The following is a 22,244-nucleotide window of genomic DNA, read 5'->3' as shown; positions in this document are numbered from 1 at the left end:
GGAAATACCCCTCAGAGCTTGTGCATATAAGATAACTGACTTTTTAAAAATGCATTGGAGAGCAAAATAAATAAATAATAATAATAAAACTTTAAATAATGCTCCGTAAAACAATCTTATGTGAACATTAGCATGTATATAATAAACATAGTTTATTGATGTTTGGGGGGGATTTATAGCTTTAAAACCTGTTTCTTGCAAATTCAGATCTTTCTCAAAATTTTGCAGTCAACTGTTAGTTCACAATAAATGTCATTAAAAAAAACTATACAAACATCAAGAACAAGATCTATAGTATTATAGACCTTAATCAAGTCAGTCAACATATTGAATTTTACACAGATGAAAACAAGAATGTAAAAAGATCCTAGATCACATAATTTCAACAACTCTCAAAAACTTTTAAAACTGTTTTATGGAATTTGTTTATTGAATTTTCTGTTTCAGAAAGACGTTTCATCAGCTGAACAGCTTCTATCACTCACAGTCTCATTTTCATTCCAGTCCTAATTAAATAAGGTGCTACCATGACTGAGGTCTTTTACTTTTAATTAAAGCCTTTCATTCATGACAGTCCTTTCTGCCCACCTCCAGCTTCATCTTTTTCTTCTTTTTTTTCTTTGTCAAATTTTCCACCACAGTTGTTTGCTCTTCTGATCCCTCTCCATTAAATTGTTTCTCTGATACATGGGTAATGTTCTCCTCACTTCTCTCTGTGGATGCTTTTCTTTTTTTCTTCTTCTTCTTTTTAGTGACTGTGCTTTCCTCTGCTGACTCTTTGGTTGTACTTTTCTCCTCAGTTTTCTCTGTAAGATGTTGGGCTGCAGAGGAGAGGATGTCTGACACAGACACAGCGGCTTCTCTAAACCTCATTTCCATCTCACTGTCACTGTCACTGTAGAAAGTGAGAAGCTTAATGCAGATTATCAATAATATACACACAAGCATACATATATATACACATACAGAATATACAAAAATAGAATTTCATTTTATCCATCCATCCTTCTATCCAAATATTATTTTAGGGTGAATCTCATGAAAACATGCATGCATGCAAATGATTTAAAAAGTAATTTATTTAATCAAAAATGTACTCTTTTCTTCCTGATGCATGTTTTTGTGAGAGTCACCCTTGAAGGGTGTGTGTATCATAAGCAGGAGTCAGACTCACCTAGAGCTGGGAATTGGTCTCCTTTTAGGAGGTGGAGGAAGTGGTTCCTCCATCCAATTTCCAGGACTGGACGTGGAGAAGAGACGGAAACCTTCAGAAAACGACAGGAAACATGCGTTAGCTGAATATCTGGATTTAATATAGCTGCAGCTGTGGATATTATCTATATTAGTGTACATCTGTCAGATGTTCATGTTTTCATGAAAGCAGATGTCAGTTTACTTACTTTCTTGATCCTCTTCATCTCTGTTTTTGGACTGAACAGGTTTTGACTCAACAGTCTCAGAAAAAACTTCTGAAATACACCTAAAGTTGAGTGCATTTGTAAAAGAGAGTGAGGTAAAGAAACTGTACTGACTGACACAAAGGCACTCAAAGATAACAGTTCTTGAAGTAGTCACAACAGCAGGAATAACACTCATCGTGTCTCACCCGTCCAAAAAGGCTCCTAACTTTTTTGCCACATGGGACTGAAATTCAGGTGTTGTCCCGAGCTCATTCCCATCATGTTCATGCTTTGAAACATCAGTTCTGTGTGACAAATTTAACCCGAATTTATCACAAAACAACAATCTAGTCTTAAAATACAATGAGGGAATGTTCATACTGGCATGAAAAAAGGTGAATTGTTATGGTCAGCTCACCTCTGACTTCGTCTGCTTCTGCTGGTGTCTCCATCTGTGAGGCAAAATCAGCACTGAGTAAGACCTGAGGTGACCCGGATAAACAGCAACTTATTTTTATTAATATTTAATTGATTTGTATTACTGTATTGATTAGTAAAGTAACACCATCCGCTAATTAAGAACATTCTGAATAGCTACTTACAGGAAGGACAAGAAGCTCCGCCGTTTCCACTTATCTTACCATCCTGTGGAAGAAAGCTCCACACCGCTTCTTTCAGTCTGTCAGAGTTTTCATCTTCACTGCTGCTTTCAGACATTCCCTGGGGAGGGAGGCTTGTGTTCTTGGTATACAAATAAAAGAGAAGTTGTTCGTAACAATGACACTGAAGTTAAGGCATGTGTAGATATTAAGAATGAAGTTGTTTTAGATTGACTGACAATGAGCTGCACACAGTCCCAGCAACTACAACAAAAAGCAACTGTCAGTCTGTTAAAATACAAACAGGTCGCTTTAGAGAAACGCAAGCAAATACAGGAGCGCTTCACCAGCGCACAGCGAGCTCCACATGTTTTTCACGCTCCCGCGCTGTAGCTGAGAGCATTCGGTGATTTACCGCCCCCTACAGTCCCGGAGCTGCAGCTCCACACGAGGAAACCTAGCGAACCTGTGTTCTTTTTTAATAATAGTTTTAATTAGTTTACATTTTTATTTCATTTATTTTTTACTTTAAAGTTTTACTCTATTATTATTATTATTATTTTTTACTTTAGTTTTATTAGTTATTTTTTAAGGCTACATCAAGTTGAACTTAATTAAAATGAGAAATGTTGCTCGGCAACTGTAGCTGAAATAAAATTATTATTATTTTTTTTTATTATTATTCCAGTTAACATTTTTATTTCAAGCATTAAAAAAAGGATTTTATTTTCTAGTTTACTACAAAAGTCTTAAAACAAACACTTCTTTAAATAAGCACTAATCACTTTAATAACTTTACAAATTGTTTTTATTTTTTATTTATTAATTTAAACAAATCAAACATTCTGGCCATGTTTTTTTTTTTTTATCTTTTTTTTTTTTTTTTTCTGCCAGTTTGGAAGTACAATGAAAAACTACACTGTAAATACAAAATGCGCATGTGTGTTCCACAGTTTTACATTTCATTTTCAAATGTCACAGAACTGTGATGGTAAAACCAAAACAAAAGCAAGTAATACACAAAGTTGGGATGCACTGCATGCATATAACTGAACATTTGTAATTCAGTAGGCTACTGGAAGGCACATAATATTGTCTATATTTTTATAATAGCCTATTATAAATCAGGTTATCATGTTTCATATCAGTAGTCATCATCCTCACTGTTGTATTCATCAGAACCGTGATCATTGTAGCCTTCAGAATACTTGTCATCAGACCCCTCATCACTGCATGCAGAGTTGTCTTCCTCATCATCTCGACTATCTTCTTCCCCGTCCTCCTCATCAGAGCCATCTTCCTCTTCATCAGAACTATTTTCAGAGCCATCTTCCTCTTCATCAGAACTATTTTCAGAGCCATCTTCCTCTTCATCAGAACTATTTTCGGAGCCATCTTCCCCCTCATCAGAACTATCACTGTCCCCTTCATCATCACTACTTTCATCTGAATCTTTCTCACTGCAGTCCTCATCCTCTTCCTCTTCATAACATTTCTCTTTCTTTGTATTCTTTCTCTTTGAGAGTCGTTTTTTAAGCCCTGAAACTTCTTGCTTCAGTGTGGAGCACATACGTGCAAGATTTCGAACCTCTTTATTATCTCTTGTTTTAGGTTTTGCAGGTCTTTTTGGTTGTGTCTGAAGCTTGGCGGGTTTCAAAACACTTTCAAAGATGCTCCTGACTGCCATCTCCTACAAAGGAGAAAATACAACAAGCAAGCTGATAAAATATACAGCATATAGACACATACACTACTGTTCAAATATTTGGAATGCATAAGATCAAAACAGGAATATTGTGAAATATTATTACAATTTAAAATTACGTGTTTTCTTCAGAGTTTATTCTATTATGCTGATTTGGTGCTCAAGATATTTTTCTTTTTATTAACAATTTAGATTTTTTTTTTTTTCAAACATATTTTTGTGGAAATTGTGATACAGTAATTCCATTAAAAATGAATAATTTTATAAGCAAGGATCAATTATCTTGGTAAAAGTAAAGACATTTATAGTGTTACAAAAATATTAATTTTTCAAATAAATGCTGTTCTTTTGAATTTCTATTCATCTAAAACATCCTGGGAAAAAAAATATCATGATAAAGAAATCAGCATATTAGTATCTTTTCTGACAGGAATAATGGCTGCTGAAAATTCAGGAATTAATACATATAAAAAATATACTTATTTTAAATCGTAATTATATTTGACAATATTACTGTTCCAACTATATTTAAAAATAAATGCAGCCTTGATGGGCAAAACACTTCATTCTACAACATAAAAGAAAAAAAAATCTTTTAATACAGAATTTCATTAGGATACCAAACCTTTATAATGTCAACAGTTTTATCGGTGTGATCCTGTTGTCCAGAGCTAATGCTTCTGAAGCTGTTGTCTGTGTTCTGGCACTGCTGTGAGGGTCTCGTCTTCACGTCTGACAGTGTGTGTTTCTGTAGTGCTGGTATTGTGTAATGCTGCTTGATGTGAGTCTCACAGAGGGACACGTCACAGGTTAAACAACACTTCACAGCTTTCAGTCTGCGCTCAGTGCAGAAATCACAGGCCACGTCTTCCGCTCTGGCGTAGGATTGTGGTGGAAGTGCCGGACTGAAGCCTGCTTGCTGCAGGTTTTTAACCACCTCAGCCAGAGCTGCATTTGTGTTCAGCACCGGCCGTGTTTCTGATGGATTACCACATTGTGGACAGACATAATATCCTGCACAACTGTCCCAGAATTCATTAATACAACCTCTGCAGTAATTGTGTCCACATGAGGTGGACACTGGATCCTTCAAAATCGATGTGCACAATGGGCATCTAAAGTGATGCTCTGTCAGCAGTCTGGAAGTCACAAAATTAAAGTCATTCCATAAATAAAACTTTACTCTCACATTACTTCATGCTAAGTTTTAAACATTTTTACATTATTAAATACTTATAAGTAAGAATAATTTCACCTTGGACCCAGTGGCAAAGTTTCCGCGGCTCTGAAGTTGGTTGGTGGATCCATTGACCAGTCTGTGTTCAAAGACATACAGGTGGATGTAGGAGAAGCTGCTCTGACTCTGTGAGGAAACAATGTCATGCTCTTATTTCTCTATGTTAGAGAGATCGTACTGATGAGTCGAAAGCACATGTATGTTATTGAACCAGCTCAAGCTAAATAGAGCTACTTACAGTTGAATTAAATTAGTTTTATAATGAATTCACTTTATTGATCTAACGTGAACCAACACAAAACTGAGTGGAGCTTAACAATGACACTATTTTATTTTTAGAACTGCTTTCCAGCAGAATATTTGGGAAGTTTGAATTGATACTTTCCTGTTTAATACTGTTAAGTTGATTTAAAACAATCTCTACTGTGTAAAGGGGACTTTAGTTAGAAACTACACATTTTCTGTGTCTGTATTAATAGTAAATTTGTTCAAATTAATGCTTATTTTATCATTTAAAATAAAACGAAGTTACCAAAATGCCATTGAATGTATAACGATTCAACAGAAAAACATAAAGAAGCACCCAAAACACACCAATCGTTTTTGTAGATGAGGAGCTCACAAATCTTGATGAATGTAGAAAAGGTATATCAGCATCTTGCTCCAACCAAAGTGATTTGAATGCACATGACTTCGTAATTTACCTAAATTGTAAATATGTACTTCTCGGCAGGAGGACTTGAATGCACCAATAGGACAGTGAACATTTTCCCTGACCTTAGCATGCGTTGTCTCTTGAATCGTTCATTGGGTTGTCGTGTTTCAGGGAGATATAACTGGTGACTTGTGATGTCTCTCTTTTTCTCTTAATCCTGTGAATTTTTTAAAACAGTTTTGGAGTATGTAAGTGTTTGTGTAAGGGAAGGTTTGAAAATGGTACTGCTTTGTCTTATAAAGACATATTTTCATTCATTGCTTTAAAATGATGATATCAGATTATTGTTTATATATATATATATATATATATATATATATATATATATATATATATATATATATATATATATAGTAAGTTATAGTATATATAAGACTACATAGTAAAATTCACCTTGAATGCAAAGGAAATGTCTCTCCACCTTTGAAGTTGCCTGGTGGATCCATTGACCAGTCCGTCCTCATTGACAGATAGCTGGGGGTTGGAGAAGCTGCTCTCTTTGACTTTGGACTAAAGAGAGAGACGGTCAGGTCATACAGAACTGTGCAAATAAACGTTCATATTTGAACAAGTTGTAATATTAATTCAAATGTTTTGCTTTATCAGCAACATGGCACATATCCGAGAGAGAGGGGTGGTCAAACAGACCTGTGCAAATAAACGTTCATATCTGAATAAGTTGTAATATGAATTTAAATGTTTTGCTTTCAGCAAACATGACACATGCTGATAGGCACCAATGTTGCCCCTAGCTAAATTCCCACTTCCCTAAGATGTTATTGTTAAATGAGATAGCTTGGTGCCAGAAATGGTTGTTTGGCATAAACAAGATTTTATTTATAGTAACTATAAAATGGGTATTATTCCTTAAGCATAAATGGAAATACGGGTTGTTTACCTTTTGTTTTGGCGTTCACTTGGTAGTTCTGCAAGGTTATTGGCAGTGCTTTTAGACTCTGATCTCCTTCGTTTGGAATGGCTTGAAATCAACATTACAGCACGATTTAAAATCAGTTAACATTTCTTTTGACAATAATAAATTAACTAAATATTAACAAAACAATTCAAGATTCTTAGTTTTAAAACTGGAATGCATATTGAAAAATAGTGAACTTTACGCACCTTTTAAAATCACGCGTTTTTTTAAGACTCATGTTCTACGGGCAGGCAAACATCTGAGACCTATGAGAAAGACAAGCTCGCAAACACGAAAGGATGTTGTTTGACTGCAAAACAACAAAGTAATGTTAACTCATCTATTATTGACGATAGGAACAAATCGAAACTTAGTGGTTTTCATTTCATAAACTGTAAAATTAAGCAAAGAAATGTGGGAACAGGAGTGAAAAAGGAACTGAAACACTTCTCAAAATGTTTATGTGAATCAGTATACTTACAATAAGAAATGTTCAGTCTTGCATAGGCCTATCTGATTTCGATATCATTGCTGATCCCCACTTCCGATCAAATTTAGGAGAAGCACGTGATGTTTAAATATTTGTTGTGAGCAAAGGTTTTCCAGCATGGCATCCAACCGAAATCTGCCTTACCACTATGATCAACTATCAAACTTCCCAAATAAATACATGTATCTTGGCATAATGGACAATAATTTAAAAGTATATTGTACTTTTGAAAACATTCTCCTATTAGGGCTGTACAAAACGTGACATATTAATCCAAATAAACAATGAAAATATTTGAAAATCTAAAATCATTTGCTGGCTGCCACCTTGTGGTACAATATTGGATCGTGCTGCAGAGTTCAGAATAAAACAGATTTCGTTCATAAAATGAATTTTATTTATCTCCCTAAACAAATTCCTCTTGACACATTTTAACAGAATTCCTATTTTATACATTATAATACACTGTTCCTACAATTCTGAATAAGAAAGTGAAGCTGGGCACACTTGTCTTCGATGCAACTGTACACACACAATATACAATATACAACTGAGCTTCAAGGGCCAAAAAAATTAAATGAGAATTATTTTTTGACTAATATTTAATGTAAACAATCTTAAAGACAGAAGTATTACTCATGCTTGTCGTTAATGAAAGTGTTTCGTTAAGGTGTAATGTACCTATTATTCACTTTAGTGGTCCTTGTTATCTCTACATAATGTACAAACAAGACATTTTTGTAGAATGATGCGTTAAAGAATGTCATATTATGAAATCTTTCATTTTAGAGTCCTGATACAGGCTTCATTACATGGAAAACAAATTTACATAACAAATATCTAAATAAAAAGACCAATGTATTCTACTTGACATAATACATGACACATGTAATATATGAACAGCATTCCTAAAGTAACTGCAATGATTAAATCCACACACTAGTGTGCATGATATAGAAGATCACATCCTTGTGTTAAAAAAACAAAATGTTTATATATATAAATATATATATAAAGACACTATTACGTCTCTCAGTTAGGGATTAAACATAAATTGAGACTGAAAAGGGAGGAGAATTAATAGGAATAAAACCAAATATTTTATCTTGTGTGCAGTTTGTAGTAAAGCTGATATAGGAATCAAAAACACAGCATGTCAACACAGATGGTGCACGTGCCTATGTAAACAGCACAAGTTAGGCATTAGACAGATATGCAACCACAAATACTTCACAAACATTGGTCCTTTAGCCTCATATTACAGATTTTCTTTCTTAAGGACACTTGAGAATATATGCAAATCGCCGTCCAGCTGAGAACTGACTTGTGTGTGAATGGATTGAGTTGAGGACTGACTCTGAATGAATTACCATGGGTGTTTTGCAACTGTAACATGATTTGCTTTGATCAGAAGCTAATCAAATCAATTTAATATTGATTAAATATGCAAAGTCAGAGGTCTCTAATGGGCTCTAAATGCCTTTTCGGTTTTTGTTTCTCATCTCAAAACCGCTTGGATTAGATCAAAGGTAAACATCAAAGCTCTGATAGAGGCTAAACAGCTTGAAAGGTGCACAAAGACACCATGTTGAGAATCCCAACCCTCTCTGTGTGTGACACGAGTGAAAACAGGGTTTCTGTATGCACAGCTGAGTCTGACATCGAAAGGCCTCGTACATGAGAAAGACAGATGCCCTGTGAACCCCACAGTGTGTACGGTCATATCCAATCCAGACTCCTACAGGACTGACACTATACACCTACAAAAACTCCACTTGTTCTTTTGTCAGATAAAGACTTGACATAAAACAGTGAAACAAAAAAAAATAACTCGGGGGAAAAAAAAAAATTACACTACAAAATGCAATTACTTATTAATAAGTGGCCACATTCTTGGTTCTCTCCATGAGGTGAGTTTAGGGTTAAAAATTTTGGGGTCAGTATGTTTTTTAATAAGAAATTCTGCTTAACATCACAGGAATAACTTACATTTTTAAATATATTAAAATAGTAATCAGTTATTTTAAATTGTAATGATATTCATTTACAAAATTACTGTTTTTACTGTATTTTGATCAAATAAATGCAGCTTGGTGAATATAAAAGACTTCTTCCAAAAACATAAAAATATTACTGAATCCAAAATATTGAACAGGTGTGTAGTTTAAAAAAAAATAAAAAATACTGCAACTGTTTTAGGGTCACACACACACACACACACACACACACACATAAACAGATCACATCCTCTTTAACTCAACATACCCTGATCAAATGTCCGAGAGTGTTGTAATAGTGTTTGCTCTGATAAACGAAACTATCTCAAAAATATACCGCAGTATCCGTTCTATCACTAAAATAATCATCAATAAGTACAAATCTAATCTGTGGAAAACTCCTCTTTTTGTTTAATAACCCAAGATATATGTGGCAGCATTGCTTCATTTTAGCACATTTAGAAAGACCCTATTCAGATAATCAAAATTTAGTTTGTTAACAAAACTTCAGAGCTTAAAAAAAAAATCTCACAAAAGGTGGTGGGTGCAGGAAGTAAGACAACAAAAGTGTTACAAAACAAAAACCTGTCCTGAAGCAGGAAAACCGGACTATTCTTCAGTTCCGGCTAGTCGAGTGTGGCGGAGGAGAAAGCCTCTGCTTTTTTATGGCCTAACCCACAAGGAGTGCGTGAAGTCTGTGGAATGCAGGAACTTCTCTGAGGGAAGGTCATTTCCAGTTGGGTGGGTCGATTGTGCCAGATCGTAATGCTGATGACAACACCATGTGTAGCTGCTAGTGAGCTGTGGTCCTGCATTTGTATTCCACACGGTCACTCCAACAAACAATCGTCAGGTTTCCTGTTGAAGAGGCACTACTGGCCCCCGTTGTAAGCGTAGTCTGCCTTGTTGTGCATGATGAGTTTGTTGTCCACAAAGTAGAAACTGTCTGATCTGGTCTCATACGGGTGCTCAATCATCAGACGAACTGCAGGAGACAAAGAAACGCCACAGCACAGTGTTACATGACATTTTAACAAATGAACACAGACATGTAATGCACTCATCTCTATCGGAGCACTGCTAAGAGAGTGAGCTCTGAAATTTGATACAAGCCTGACAGGAGGAGGGAGATGTCAGAAAGAGTAAGGTCAATGTGGTACACCTTTAGCACAGCTCCATCTAGTGAATGCATAACCCAAACCAAGTCAAACGTTTGATTGCAGTCTCTTCTATTCTATGTGCCTTATAATCTGGTGCGCCCTATGAAAACAGTTCTAAAATAGGTCATTCAGGGTCATATAAGGTGCGCCTTATAGTGCGGAAAATACAGTAATAAAATGAAATAAATTAAAGTTAAAACAATAAAAAAAAAAAAAGCATGTTTGGTTTAAAAGCATAAAGGACTGTTTTATTCATTAAAGGGCTAAATAGTTAATTCAACTAGTAACCAGTAACACTCACTGAGGTCATCTGGGAGCTGAGGAAACTCATAAATGTGTTCACACGTGTTCCGGCTGTTCGGGATACAGAAGCCAAAGTCAAAGTCGAAACTCTTCAGGAGGCGATCTTGAAAATAATGTCTCTCAATCATTCTGAAGTTGGTAACAGGTCGATCGCCAACTGTGAACTCCACACTGAGAGAGTGAGATAGGAGAAAAGACACGTTACCCTAGCAGTACACGACCAAATCATGCAATAAAAGCACATTCAGATCAGTTGGTCTTGTTGCTCATGTTTACAGCAAAACTGAAGGAATTACTGAGGCTAAATCATGATTTATGATTTCTGTGGGATTTGGCTAATAACATTGCTCAAGTGTTGCAGCAGATGACACAAGCTCCTTTGTTTCAAAACATGAGAGCTGGACAAACAATTTCAGACCCACCAGGGATTGTTTAAACAGCAGAATGCACAAGGCCATGCTTAATAGAGAGACTTACGTGGCTCCAACTGTGCGTAACTTAAGGAACGCAGGTGTGAACTGGTAACGGACGAAGCGCCCCGCACTGGTGTCAACCTCTCCGTTTTCCTCATCCTCCTCATCAAGATCTGAATGCAAAAGTTTGAGATCGAATGTAAGGGCCTGGGCCAGGGTTACTGTCCTTAACTAAAACCATTTAAATATAAATATAAATATATATATATATATATATATATATATATATATATATATATATATATATATATAAACTTTCATTGCATTCAAAAATTCCATGACAGTAGGGAAACTAAATAGATTTGATGCACTTAAAGTTGCAATGTATGCTGAACTTATCCAATCATTTCTTTACATCAGCATAGAAGATTAATATTGTGATAAATAATTACAAGTTAAACATACATGGATAAATGGTTCACAATAAGACCTATAACATGCATTTACAAAATAGGTTGAATTTTCATTACACAACTTGGTGATTTTATTGGAATGGGTGGTCTTCAAGATTACACTTCATATGTTAAAAGGAAATAAAGTCAGTCATGATAGGAGAACTATTGCGTGACTCCATTTACTAGTTTAACTTGAAGACAATGACAGGAAACATACCACAGTGAGGAGGTTTGGCAATCTCGAAAAGGACTGTCCCTGTCTCCAGGTCTCTGATCTTAAACCGTGTGAAGTCGATGCTGTAGATGTTGTCCTCTGGTTTACACAGATAGTCTGTGGAGGGAAAATATCATGTTACGTTACTTAAATTTTAGGAACATAGGGAGGAACATAGTATATACTGGTAAATTGAGACTGGATTAGAGCAAACACATGCAATCTATTCACTGAGAAAGCTATGTAGCAATACTCTTATAATGCTAAACCTGAAGCATGACACAAAATGCTTAATATGCTATGTTAAAAATAAACATGACGGCAAAGTGCCTTCTGGAAACTCTATAATGTGTTGCATGGATTGGGCCTGTTACTATAACAAACACCTGAAATCATTGGACGGATGCTGTATATCATAATGCATGCACGTTGCAAGCTGTTGTGAGTTGTGAGATGAAGCAGGTAACGTTAACGTTAATGTTATCAGAGAGGAGTCTCGGAGCTCTTACCGCGAGTGATAGCACGGAGTCCCAACACTTCATCCGTGGTGATGTCTCTCTCCAGCGCCCGCAGCTCTTCCTCCGTTACAGGCCGCCGCTCCACTTGATTCCGTCGCGATTTCAGCCTTTTCAGGACATTGACTCCGGTTTTGCGGTCTCGAGGAGCAGCCGCCGTCGAATCCGAGCCGTTAACCGCGGTGGCTGCCGTTTCGGTGCGGGATCTCTGGCTGTTCATCTCTCCGAAATTTAACTGGGTAACTTTGTTTAGCGACGAAGCGCGAACTGCGTCTCTGTTGTGCTCGACGCTCGCTGTATGCAAGATGGCGTAGCGCGTCACTATGGAGAACCTACGCCGACAGAACTGCGATCCGATTGGCTGAACGCGCTCGAAAGTTGCTATGGTTACCATCATCTCGGTTTACAAAAATCTCCCCATTAGCTTAGGTCAGTTTACTTTTAGCTAACGTTACTTAGTTTTACTTTAGTTACGTTACTTTACACTTCTCCCAATTTAATTACGTGTTATATTTGAGTCCCCTCTTATTTTTTATATTTAAATAAACAAATTACACCAATTCTTTATTTTTCTTATTTTAGCTTTACTTTTTTGTTGATAAATTGTTATATTAATACACTTTCTCTCACACACAAGCTACACTAATATATATTTGCTGATTAATTTCGTTTTCACTCATTCATTAATATATTATTTTATAATAATTATAAATCAATGATCTTAACCTAAATGATTGATAAAAATCCTCTAAATGAAACCATGAAAAAGAGCTCATTAAAAATACCCTCAAAGCCATTTAGATAAAATAGCACATTTATTAAAAAGAAACAGCATCAATTTGCAGTTCCCACTTCAGAGACCTTCATTAAAGACAGTGTGGGTGCGAACCGTTCCAATTCTGTTTCACCAATTCCCAAGATCTCTTCAGTTCTGAGGGAGGAGGGGACAGGTAGCTGAACACGACTAACACTAACAGAGAAACTACATCCCTCGTAAATGCAGCAGTTTCTGTGGCATGGAGCAATACACATGAGCTCTTTATGAAGGAGGACACGATGAAAGGCCTCCATGTGGTCTTTGGCTATTGTCCAAAAGTTGTGCATTTGTGCTGGACAAACTAAACAACTGTTTTTCAGATGACAAAACAATGAAAAAACTCAATCATGCAATGAATCAAAGTATACGGTGAAAAAGATTAGAGAGCACAAAATGATAAAGCACATGAGGGATGTATTTCAATTTAAGGCAACAAGGAATCAAAATTACACAAGGCATAACAAAAAGAAAGAAAAAAATAATAATCACACAAGCTAAATGCTTTTAAAACAACACCGGGCAGTGCAATCAATTCACACTCATAAAAAAATCATTCAAAAGATCCTGAGGAAATAAAACAATTAGTTCTGGAAAATAAAGTCTTTCATTATTTTTAAGATTCAACCCATTTCCATTTCCTTTTGCTTAAATTACACAACATTAAACCCCAACTGTAAATTAACTAAACTCAAAACACTCCAAGCTCTTTCTGCCAAATGGTCAATGTGGCTGCAAATCAAATCACTATCTTTTCTAGACCACATCCACAACCAAAGCCATTTTCAAGGCCACTCCTCCACTAGGCAAGAAATTAAGAAACCCAGCCACCCCAATAACAATAGCAATTACACACACACACAAAAAAGAACAATATTCTGAAGAGAGAAATAACCGTATGGCACAACAAACCAAGTACCTTATATACACATGCACCGTGTAAAAGAAAACAACTTTGGCGACAATAAGCAATCAACTTTCTGCAACTCTGATAAATGAAAAAGGTGCCTCAATGTTTTTATGATTGTTTTCTATTAGAAAAGAAAAAAGAAAGGCAAAACCTGCCCTATCATCTTACTCCCTTGAGAAGGTAAAGGCCAAAATAAGTTCACAGAGACGGGGACAAACGGACCTGCAGCACTCACACGTCAGACAGCACAGCGGCATGAATACTCGATTGTGGTCTGATGTTTCATCAGTGTGAGAGGTGGTCTCTTGATAGCACACTAGATCACATTTTAAGGCAGGCTTTCTGGAATGAAATAAAGTAGCAATTCAAAGAGCAAATGAAGAGGAAAAGAAAGGAAAGAGAGGAAAATACACAGACAACAAATAGCATAACAGTTACAGAACATTCAGAGAAAAAGATGGATGAGGTGGAATGCAAATGTTCACTCAACTTATGCAATAACAAAAGTCCAAGCTAAACGACAGCACTGAAATTTGCCACCTTGAGAAAATTCACTCTTTTGCATCCACACTTCACAGTATATGGCAGACATGTATCTTTCATTCTTCCACCACATGCATGCTGGTGGTATTGTGTGTGTGACACAAATCCAAGAATCTTTGGTGGTATTGTTTAAAACAGCCTGTATGATTAAATCAAAAGGAAACATGGCAAAATGTCATGAGAAAGAGCATGCGGATTGAGCAACTATCCTTCTCTACACCAAGTAATAGGTGATCGAGCCCTTACAATGTTAATTAAAATGCCATTACTTAGATTAACCAATATAATGCAATCCCAGACACATCATACATCAATGAAAGTGGAGAAATTAAGTGTATTTGACACTTCAGTCCAACACAATCTTGTTTCTGGGACTCAAAGGCCAGTGTATTAAATACCCTTTTTGTTAACTCTTGTTACCACCTAAACAAAAACCATTATGCTTTTTCAAAATATATATAAAAAAATATAGAGCACACGCAGACCTAAAAAGTCCCAGTAAATGGAGAAAAAAATAATTAATATCTCCCTTGTGCAGTTAAGAGGTTCAAAGAAGTGTTGCTGTGGTCTGAAAATTAAAGAACGAGAAAGCAGGTCAACAGGCAAATTTGAATATTGATGCTTTTTAAATCAAAGAAAGGAATGAAAGAAGCTTGTATGAGTGTAAGGGGGGGGGGGGGGGGTGTACGTGAGGTAAATAGAAACCGAGGTCTCAAATCACTTAATACAACAAAAACACTTTATGATTTGCCACTGAGATTTAGATGCTTTAACCAAATGATCAAACGGTCAAACTTGTTCTGAAAAATCATGTCCCATTTCTGCCTCCCACTAGAGGCCGAAAATCAGCAGATCAACGCCACAGCTGATCAGAAATATACACCTAGCCAATAACTTCCCATGAGTTGGGACACGTGATCTAGGTGTGTCTCCTCAGTATCTCCTGCTAGACAGGACTAACCAGGTTTGTGAAGTGGTTAGTCCTGCCACAGATGTGTGTGTAAGTGCATTCAATCAGAACCGCTCGGATCTCCTCAAACTAAGATTGGTATTAAACGTGTATGAACACAAGCACAAGCACAAGCACAAACACACACATAAAATGAACTCGTGCTCAAAATTTTCCGGGTCACCAATTTCAAAAACCAGCAATATCTGAAACCTCCTAATTTCTGCATGTCTCTCGCCCACCTTTTGCTCTCTCTATCTGTTGTAGCGTCAGTCTATATTTCTGCCTGTCCCCACGGCTGTGCGGCCCAGTCCCCCCTCCCCTCCACAGCCTGATGTCCGCTGCTTCTCCTCTCGTTCACTTGTTCCCCTCACAGGCGGCAGAGGCAGAAGAGGGTTGGGATGAAGACCCCGAATGCCACAAGTATAGGGAACATCAGGCTGCTGTTGTCAGCGGCGTACGGGTTTGGGGTGCGTGGCCCAGACCGAACCGGATTCTTGGGAGAGGTGGAGGCACTCTTCTTTTCACTCTCTCCTCCCTCTCCATCGTCCTCTTCCTCCTCCTCTTCCTCTCTCTTTTCCAGTCCGGGATGTGGCTGCAGCTTGGGCACATCTGAGAAACAAACCAAAGGCTTTTAGTAGGAAAAAAAATAATAAAATTAAATAAAAACAGCAGGACTGGACTTGATCGAGGATGCAACCCAACCAATCCCAGGGGTCCCCTCTTACCCTCTAGCTTGCCCTTCATCACATATAGTGCACATATCTTGGGGTTGTCATAGTAACCCTGTGGACACAAGAGATAGATAGATTAGGTTTCACTGCTCTTACAGTGTATGAATGCATGCAAAAACATGAAGAGAATATGCAAATGGATTCTGTGCGGCGGCTAGCCTGCAGGGTTTCTAACAGTGAATAAAAGGCTAAGGCACGCTCGAGGTCAATTTTGTGGCTCTCAGAGCCATTGGTTTTGGCTTCGAACCTCAAAAAAAACCTCATAAAATATTTTTTTTACATTTGAAATATTTTTTTAAATATTTGTATAATATTGTTTAGTTAGTGGTTAAACCATGCAGCCCATGAATTTGCTAAACAATTCTGGGACGATAAGTCAAAACAATGCATATCGCCAGGTGCAAAAGCGTCAAAGTGATTCATTTTAAGAATGAGATGTTTTATCCGTTGACTGACAGACAAGCTAATGCATGTTGCAGCCTCATATCCATTAATGTCATCCACCCTCTGGATTGCCGTCATGCTCAACGTGCACGGCTCCTCTCAGACTAATCGCTGATGGAAACCCCACAAGCCAAACACGTTTGCTGTTTACTTAAGAAAAAAGGAGCAGCTTTGAAATAATTAATTCAATTGCACTACTGAAAAAAAAATGCTACAAGGGACCACAATTAATTTTGACAGAATTCATATTCTTGGAAATACTAAGCTTCAGTGCCTGTAACTATAGAACTGCATCACAATTTTCAATGAATGTTCCTTTAGCAAAAAGGAAAACAAACAGTAAGTCTTATTAAATTGCTTATTCTCTGTTTTATTCAATAAAAGATGACTGCATAGCTATTGCTCAAAGAGGTATGTCCCCTTTTAAGGATTTTACAGTGCTGAAGCGGAAAGATTGCATTCTGATTTCAACACTGATAACAATCAGAAATGGTTCTTGAGCAACAAATCAGCATATTAAAATGATTTCTAAAGGATCATGTGACACTGAAGACTGAAGTAATAACGGCTGCTTAAAATTATGCTTTGCCATCACAGGAATATATAACATTTTAAAATACATTCAATGTATTCAAAAAAAAAAATTATAATTATAAGCGTAATATCTCACAATATGAGGTCTTGCTGTATTTTTGACCAAATAAATGCAGTCTTGGTAATATTAAAGACTTCAAAACCTTCATATCAAACTTTTGAACAGCATTTTAAAATGTTTAGGTATAAGGGATTAGGAAAACAGGGCAACACTTACCTTAACAAACTCTACGGTGAGTTTCCCATTAAAAGTGGAAACTTCACCATGCACACTTAGTTTTCCTCTTTTTATTGAGAATGGCACTATTTCATCATGAGCCGTGCTGTGACCCACACGGTCAAAGATATCCAGATCCTTCACCACAACGTGGCCATTTAAGCGTACATCGAAAACCTGAGAAGACAAGAAAAGAAAGCAGAAGAGAGAAAGAGATGATGTCATGAGGACAAACGATGAAATAGAGAACATTTCCATGTTCAAATATCGACTACTAAGAGTGACTGTGCGCACTGCTGCTGCGAGCAAAATTCACACCTTTTGTTGAGACTGAGCAAAGTAAACCTCAGCATATTTCATGACCAGTATGTAGTCTCCTTCTTCTCTTATAGGGATTTCATAACCAAATGTATCCTCGTTGTATCGCTCTGTCTGGTAAAGAACCTGATCCTCCGGGCTGGAGCGCAGGATTGGCAGACGGAGACCGTAGTCTGATGCTGGAGGGGGGCAAAAAAATGACAATGACATGGCATTTGTGCTTCAAACATGCAGAGGAAATGTCAAACCAGAGCAAGATTTTTGCCTTATTTTCATTCTGATATCTATTTATAGTCAACAAAGATCTGAGTGGAAAATTAAGTACCACATTTATAATGCTGGTGTTTTCTGGCGACACTGATGCAATAATGTGAAATATGACACAAAACACATGGTGCTTGATGTCTTTGCAGAGCTTTAGAAAGCACTATACAGGCCCTGACATGTGCATGCTGCATTTCTCATCTGACTCAGGAAGTGACAGTCATCACATTTCAAGTGACACACACTTCCTGATATTATCGACAGCTCTAATAAAAAATGACTAATGAGACAGATGAGCTGACAACCAGGCCTTTTCTTCAAAATATAGTATGATCAACATTCTTAATATAACATTAAATCATACCGTAATTAAACAAGTACAGTGCAACCAAAATACCTGTAATATTTATTAATCCCTACAAGGATAGTTCACTCAAATAACAATAGTCATCATCCACATTCTTCCTCAAGTTTCCAAATCTACATGATTTTCTTTAAATCAGAGGAACACAAAAGATGCCTCAGTCATCATTCACTTTTATCTTTTTTTCATCTAATTAAACTGAATGTGTTATGTTTGTGCTTAATATCTGCTTTTGTGTTCTGCTGAAGAAAGAAAGACATACAGGTTTGGAAATACCCTTGTGGAAAAGAAGTACAATTTAGCATAATTTAAGAAAAAGAGTACTTATTACAGAATATACTTTAAAACAATACACTTCAGTGTTAACCAAATTAATTGTTTTTGGACACTTCATTGAATGTTATTTATAATCTATTATAGTCAAAATTCATATTAAATGCAATTAGTGCCATTTTTTTGTCTGAAATATGATTTAAGTGAACAGATGTCTGTACTGACGAGCATTTATGGTAACTAAAACATACCTTAATGTTATTTTTATTGAAACTTGAATGTATCAGTGTCATCAGTTGTGTGTGTGTTTAAAATATTTGTAATTACACAAATATATACATTTTAAAAATGTACTTTAAAGTGTTTTGAGTAATCTCTTGGAGTACACTTAAGTGGCTTTTTACTTTATTGATAATATATTATCTGCAAGTACAGTTTGTTTTTAAATATACTTCTACAATATGAAGTACACATACATTTATTACAATTAGGCACTCTTCCACAAGAAAAATGTAAATCTTTTTTTTTTTTGGTTGGTTGAATTATCCCTTTTAAAATGCAGAAATACTGATTTGGACTGTTCTGAGTCTGAACTGTACTGACTGTTTAGAAAAAAAATGCAAGCCAATACAACAAGGTTTTAAAAAATAAGAATACCATCACAAATACGGTTACTTAAAATATAAATTCCATCTTTTTTGGTGCAGACGACTAGGAAGGAAATATAACACCCTCTCCTTCAATCTGTCACGTCCTCAAGTACTCACCTTTGCCCAATTTTCCTTCCAGTGGATCTTTTTTATAATGAATACCGTGCACGTCCGTGTGCGCGTCCCCGCCGGCGTTGACAGCCCAGATGACCCGCTCGGCCAGACTCTGGGCCCCGGTCTCAGCCCGACACTCGTCCACCAACAGCCACAGAGCTGCGAGGACGAGCCGGGCAACACGGTGCAGTGTCACCCTCCTCATGGCCTGCAACAGTCCGAGAGGAACAGCGAAGAAGTTAAGAAAAGCGCTACGCAAGGAAGTCGCTTGAAAAGCCAGTAAGCTTTACACTAGGACATACAACTTGCATTAACACCGTGTCAAGCGCAGGGTGAAGGGTAATTTTAACCCTGGGTTAAGCTTCAATAGAGTAAGCATTACTTTTAACCCTGTGTTAGCCTGGTAAACAGCGAGATGTAGTACTATGTATTGACTTAGAAAGTGACCGCGCGTCGTTTAGCAACAAACAACCAATCACAAACTGCCTCGCAGCTCACCTCATTAAATATTCAAACACCTTGAACAGTTGTAGAAACTTTCACGCGCGGTTTAGTTTTAGAAACATGTGAAATAACGACGAGAAATGCAGTGGTATTCTATATTATTTGGGTTAGCATTTCTAGGTTTTTGTATGTAGCGAAACTGACAGATAATCAGACCGATATTAAGAAAAGAACGTAACGGACATCATGAATATGCAAATAAGAAGGTTAACGCAGGATATATAAATGTATAGTGTGAGATCTGAATACCCGGGATTAATACCTAACCTAAGGTGGAGAAAAGTGAACAGCGTGACGATTTGAAAAAGACAGCCTAGGGTCTAGAATGGCCCTATGTTAACAGAGTTTTATGTGTCAACAGCCCAAAGCAGCATCAGTCTGTGTTTGTGTCACTCTTACTGTTCAGTCTGCGGTTACTCTCTGTAGAGGACGTCCGGCTCCGGTCAGATGTTCGAGGTGCAGGCTATCGCTGAACCGTTCAGATCTCCGCACATGTACCTGTCTGGTAGTCGAGTTTAGCTGTGGCTGGTTAGCTGGCTAACTGACTTCCCTCTCTCTGTCATCAGTGTGGCAGCTGTGGTCTGCAGATATATTCCCTTACATTTGCACCACTATGTGCGGCGCGTGCTCGCTCTTTCATAGACGATCCCCGTGTAGTTATTCTGCGATTGTATACTGCCCAGTTCGGATGTTTTGTGCGTCTGAAATCACAGGAGTTTCTGACCGGAGGGCCGCGTCAGTGCTGTGGGTATGTGTGCAGTCAGACAGTACGGAGAGACAAACTATCTTGATAGTCGTGTTCCGGAGTGGGCGGGACTATACGAAGATTAGCCAATCACGCAAGGCCAAATGCAGGTCCTTCTTGTTGATTTGCGTGTGAAAAGAATTGGTTCGAGAAGTCCGACGAGCTCTGACAAATCACGATCGGTGGAAGTGTCCAGAAGCAGCGAATCAAGTGTATCAACTTTCACTCACTTCCTTATATAAATTAGCTGGCTTCAGCTTATTGGTAGTTGGTGCATATTCAGCGAAAGGTGGGCGGAATTAGGAAGACAACGTGTAACAGATTTAGGTTTTATTTTAAATAATTGCCAACATAAAGAAATTTAAGAAACATAAAATATTATAGTATCTTATTCATATTTTCTTAATTATAATTTCTATTATTAGTTTAATAATAATTCATTGTAAAATAAAAACAACAAAAAAAAGGCAAAACGCACTTTATTTTACATGTAATTAGGCAATTATGTACGCATTGAGTGTAAAATAACATAATTATTTTATTTTATTTATTTTGTGAAATTATGAAATGGAAATACATTATCCAGGAAGTTCCACGTTTGCCTAGCAGAATGTTTTATTCAAGTTTTTTTTCTGAACAGCTACTTATATTAATGTAATTACCCATTTCTTTATAAATTAACCCCCCCCCCCCCACCACCACCACCAAAAAAAAATCATAATAAAATAAAATAAAAATAAATAAATAATATATATAGATAGGCTTCTTTTATGGATCTAGTAAGCCTAGTTTTTACACCCTGATGTGACAAACTTTCACTTAAATGATTTTTGTGATTGATATTAAATATTGGGGAAAAAAATGACTGAAAGTTTAAAATTTCAGATTAAAACAGAAATGCATTTTATATTTTAATATAGAATCAACAACCAACTCAATAGCCTGTTTTTACCACACGGTGGCGTTAGTGCTCGGGGTGTGTCTCTTTCTCTTTCTCTCTCTTAATCTCTCTCTCTCTGTCTGTTTCTCTCTCTCTCTCTGTATGCACCACCGAAAGAGAAAATTCTGTCCCGTTTTGGTCCGGAGGAAAAAGCCCGTTGCTATGACAACACGAACATTCTGTTCCAGCCGCTGGGAAAGTGATGCTCGCTGCTGAATGATTTGGAGAACAGCTGAACAGACACCAGTAAAACTGTTGCTCCTTATGCATATAAATAGCATTTCTTTAGAGTAGGTGTAAGCAAACGTTTTTATGAGTAATGAACTAATGGAAGAACTAATAGAGTAATGCACAGGCGTGGGGATGAAAAATAGATGCTATTACTTGACACAGTTTTATTTTGCTGCAATGTATTAAAACCACTTTAATACATAGGAAGGTCTTTTTGGCATGCAAGAATTTGGTCAGATGACAATTAAGACAGAAGATGTCTCTTACACCGGTCACACAAACAGACATAAAGAGGCTCAATTCAAATGAATAAATCTATTTCTTAAACTTATAGTGGTCAGGTTTTGAATGTTTGTTATATCTCGATGTTCTGCATTGAGTCAAAAGAGCCTGTGTGGCATGAAACTGTGCTCTTGAAATTAGTATGCCATGATAACTAAAAATAGTGAATCAAACATTTCTAAACTTATAAACCATTCAGTGATATATTAAAATTAATTTGGTTTCCGTTTAAGTC

General features: G+C 36.8%; 4 protein-coding genes across 9 annotated transcripts; all 4 read right to left on the bottom strand.

Annotated features, from left to right (window-relative positions):
- Positions 1-278: 278 nt before the first annotated feature.
- Positions 279-2,384, bottom strand: cunh12orf43 (chromosome unknown C12orf43 homolog). 2 transcript variants are annotated; one of them, XM_026244230.1, is made up of 7 exons: positions 2,239-2,381; positions 2,003-2,141; positions 1,819-1,852; positions 1,607-1,705; positions 1,401-1,480; positions 1,175-1,265; positions 279-895 (listed from the first exon to the last, which is right to left on the bottom strand). In XM_026244230.1, the coding sequence occupies exons 2-7, from the start codon at positions 2,115-2,117 to the stop codon at positions 562-564; spliced, it is 753 nt and encodes a 250-aa protein (XP_026100015.1). In that variant the 5' UTR covers positions 2,118-2,141; positions 2,239-2,381; the 3' UTR covers positions 279-561. The 2 variants fall into 2 exon arrangements, with proteins under 2 accessions (XP_026100015.1, XP_026100014.1); XM_026244229.1 differs by having other exon boundaries at positions 280-895; positions 2,003-2,384.
- Positions 2,385-2,867: 483 nt separating this feature from the next.
- On the bottom strand, positions 2,868-7,215 carry LOC113070780 (E3 ubiquitin-protein ligase TRIM4). 5 transcript variants are annotated; one of them, XM_026244225.1, is made up of 8 exons: positions 7,054-7,215; positions 6,779-6,882; positions 6,555-6,635; positions 6,050-6,166; positions 4,960-5,067; positions 4,330-4,843; positions 3,362-3,689; positions 2,868-3,328 (listed from the first exon to the last, which is right to left on the bottom strand). In XM_026244225.1, the coding sequence occupies exons 2-8, from the start codon at positions 6,808-6,810 to the stop codon at positions 3,144-3,146; spliced, it is 1,365 nt and encodes a 454-aa protein (XP_026100010.1). In that variant the 5' UTR covers positions 6,811-6,882; positions 7,054-7,215; the 3' UTR covers positions 2,868-3,143. The 5 variants fall into 5 exon arrangements, with proteins under 5 accessions (XP_026100010.1, XP_026100008.1, XP_026100011.1 ...); XM_026244223.1 differs by having other exon boundaries at positions 2,868-3,689; positions 7,054-7,214; XM_026244226.1 differs by adding an exon at positions 5,719-5,813 and having other exon boundaries at positions 2,868-3,689; positions 6,779-7,212.
- Positions 7,216-7,436: 221 nt separating this feature from the next.
- Positions 7,437-12,608, bottom strand: unc119b (unc-119 lipid binding chaperone B). The gene is made up of 5 exons (XM_026244228.1): positions 12,114-12,608; positions 11,608-11,721; positions 11,000-11,108; positions 10,521-10,693; positions 7,437-10,044 (listed from the first exon to the last, which is right to left on the bottom strand). The coding sequence occupies exons 1-5, from the start codon at positions 12,514-12,516 to the stop codon at positions 9,932-9,934; spliced, it is 912 nt and encodes a 303-aa protein (XP_026100013.1). The 5' UTR covers positions 12,517-12,608; the 3' UTR covers positions 7,437-9,931.
- A 307-nt stretch (positions 12,609-12,915) lies between these two features.
- On the bottom strand, positions 12,916-20,597 carry mlec (malectin). The gene is made up of 6 exons (XM_026244222.1): positions 20,211-20,597; positions 19,311-19,515; positions 17,643-17,821; positions 17,325-17,501; positions 16,064-16,121; positions 12,916-15,947 (listed from the first exon to the last, which is right to left on the bottom strand). The coding sequence occupies exons 2-6, from the start codon at positions 19,510-19,512 to the stop codon at positions 15,706-15,708; spliced, it is 858 nt and encodes a 285-aa protein (XP_026100007.1). The 5' UTR covers positions 19,513-19,515; positions 20,211-20,597; the 3' UTR covers positions 12,916-15,705.
- Positions 20,598-22,244: the final 1,647 nt, after the last annotated feature.

This window comes from Carassius auratus, unplaced genomic scaffold (genome assembly GCF_003368295.1).
Source record: "Carassius auratus strain Wakin unplaced genomic scaffold, ASM336829v1 scaf_tig00005214, whole genome shotgun sequence".
Taxonomy (NCBI): Eukaryota; Metazoa; Chordata; class Actinopteri; order Cypriniformes; family Cyprinidae; genus Carassius; species Carassius auratus.
The sequence above is the reverse complement of the archived record's forward strand: the minus strand, read 5'-3'. Positions and strand labels throughout refer to the sequence as shown.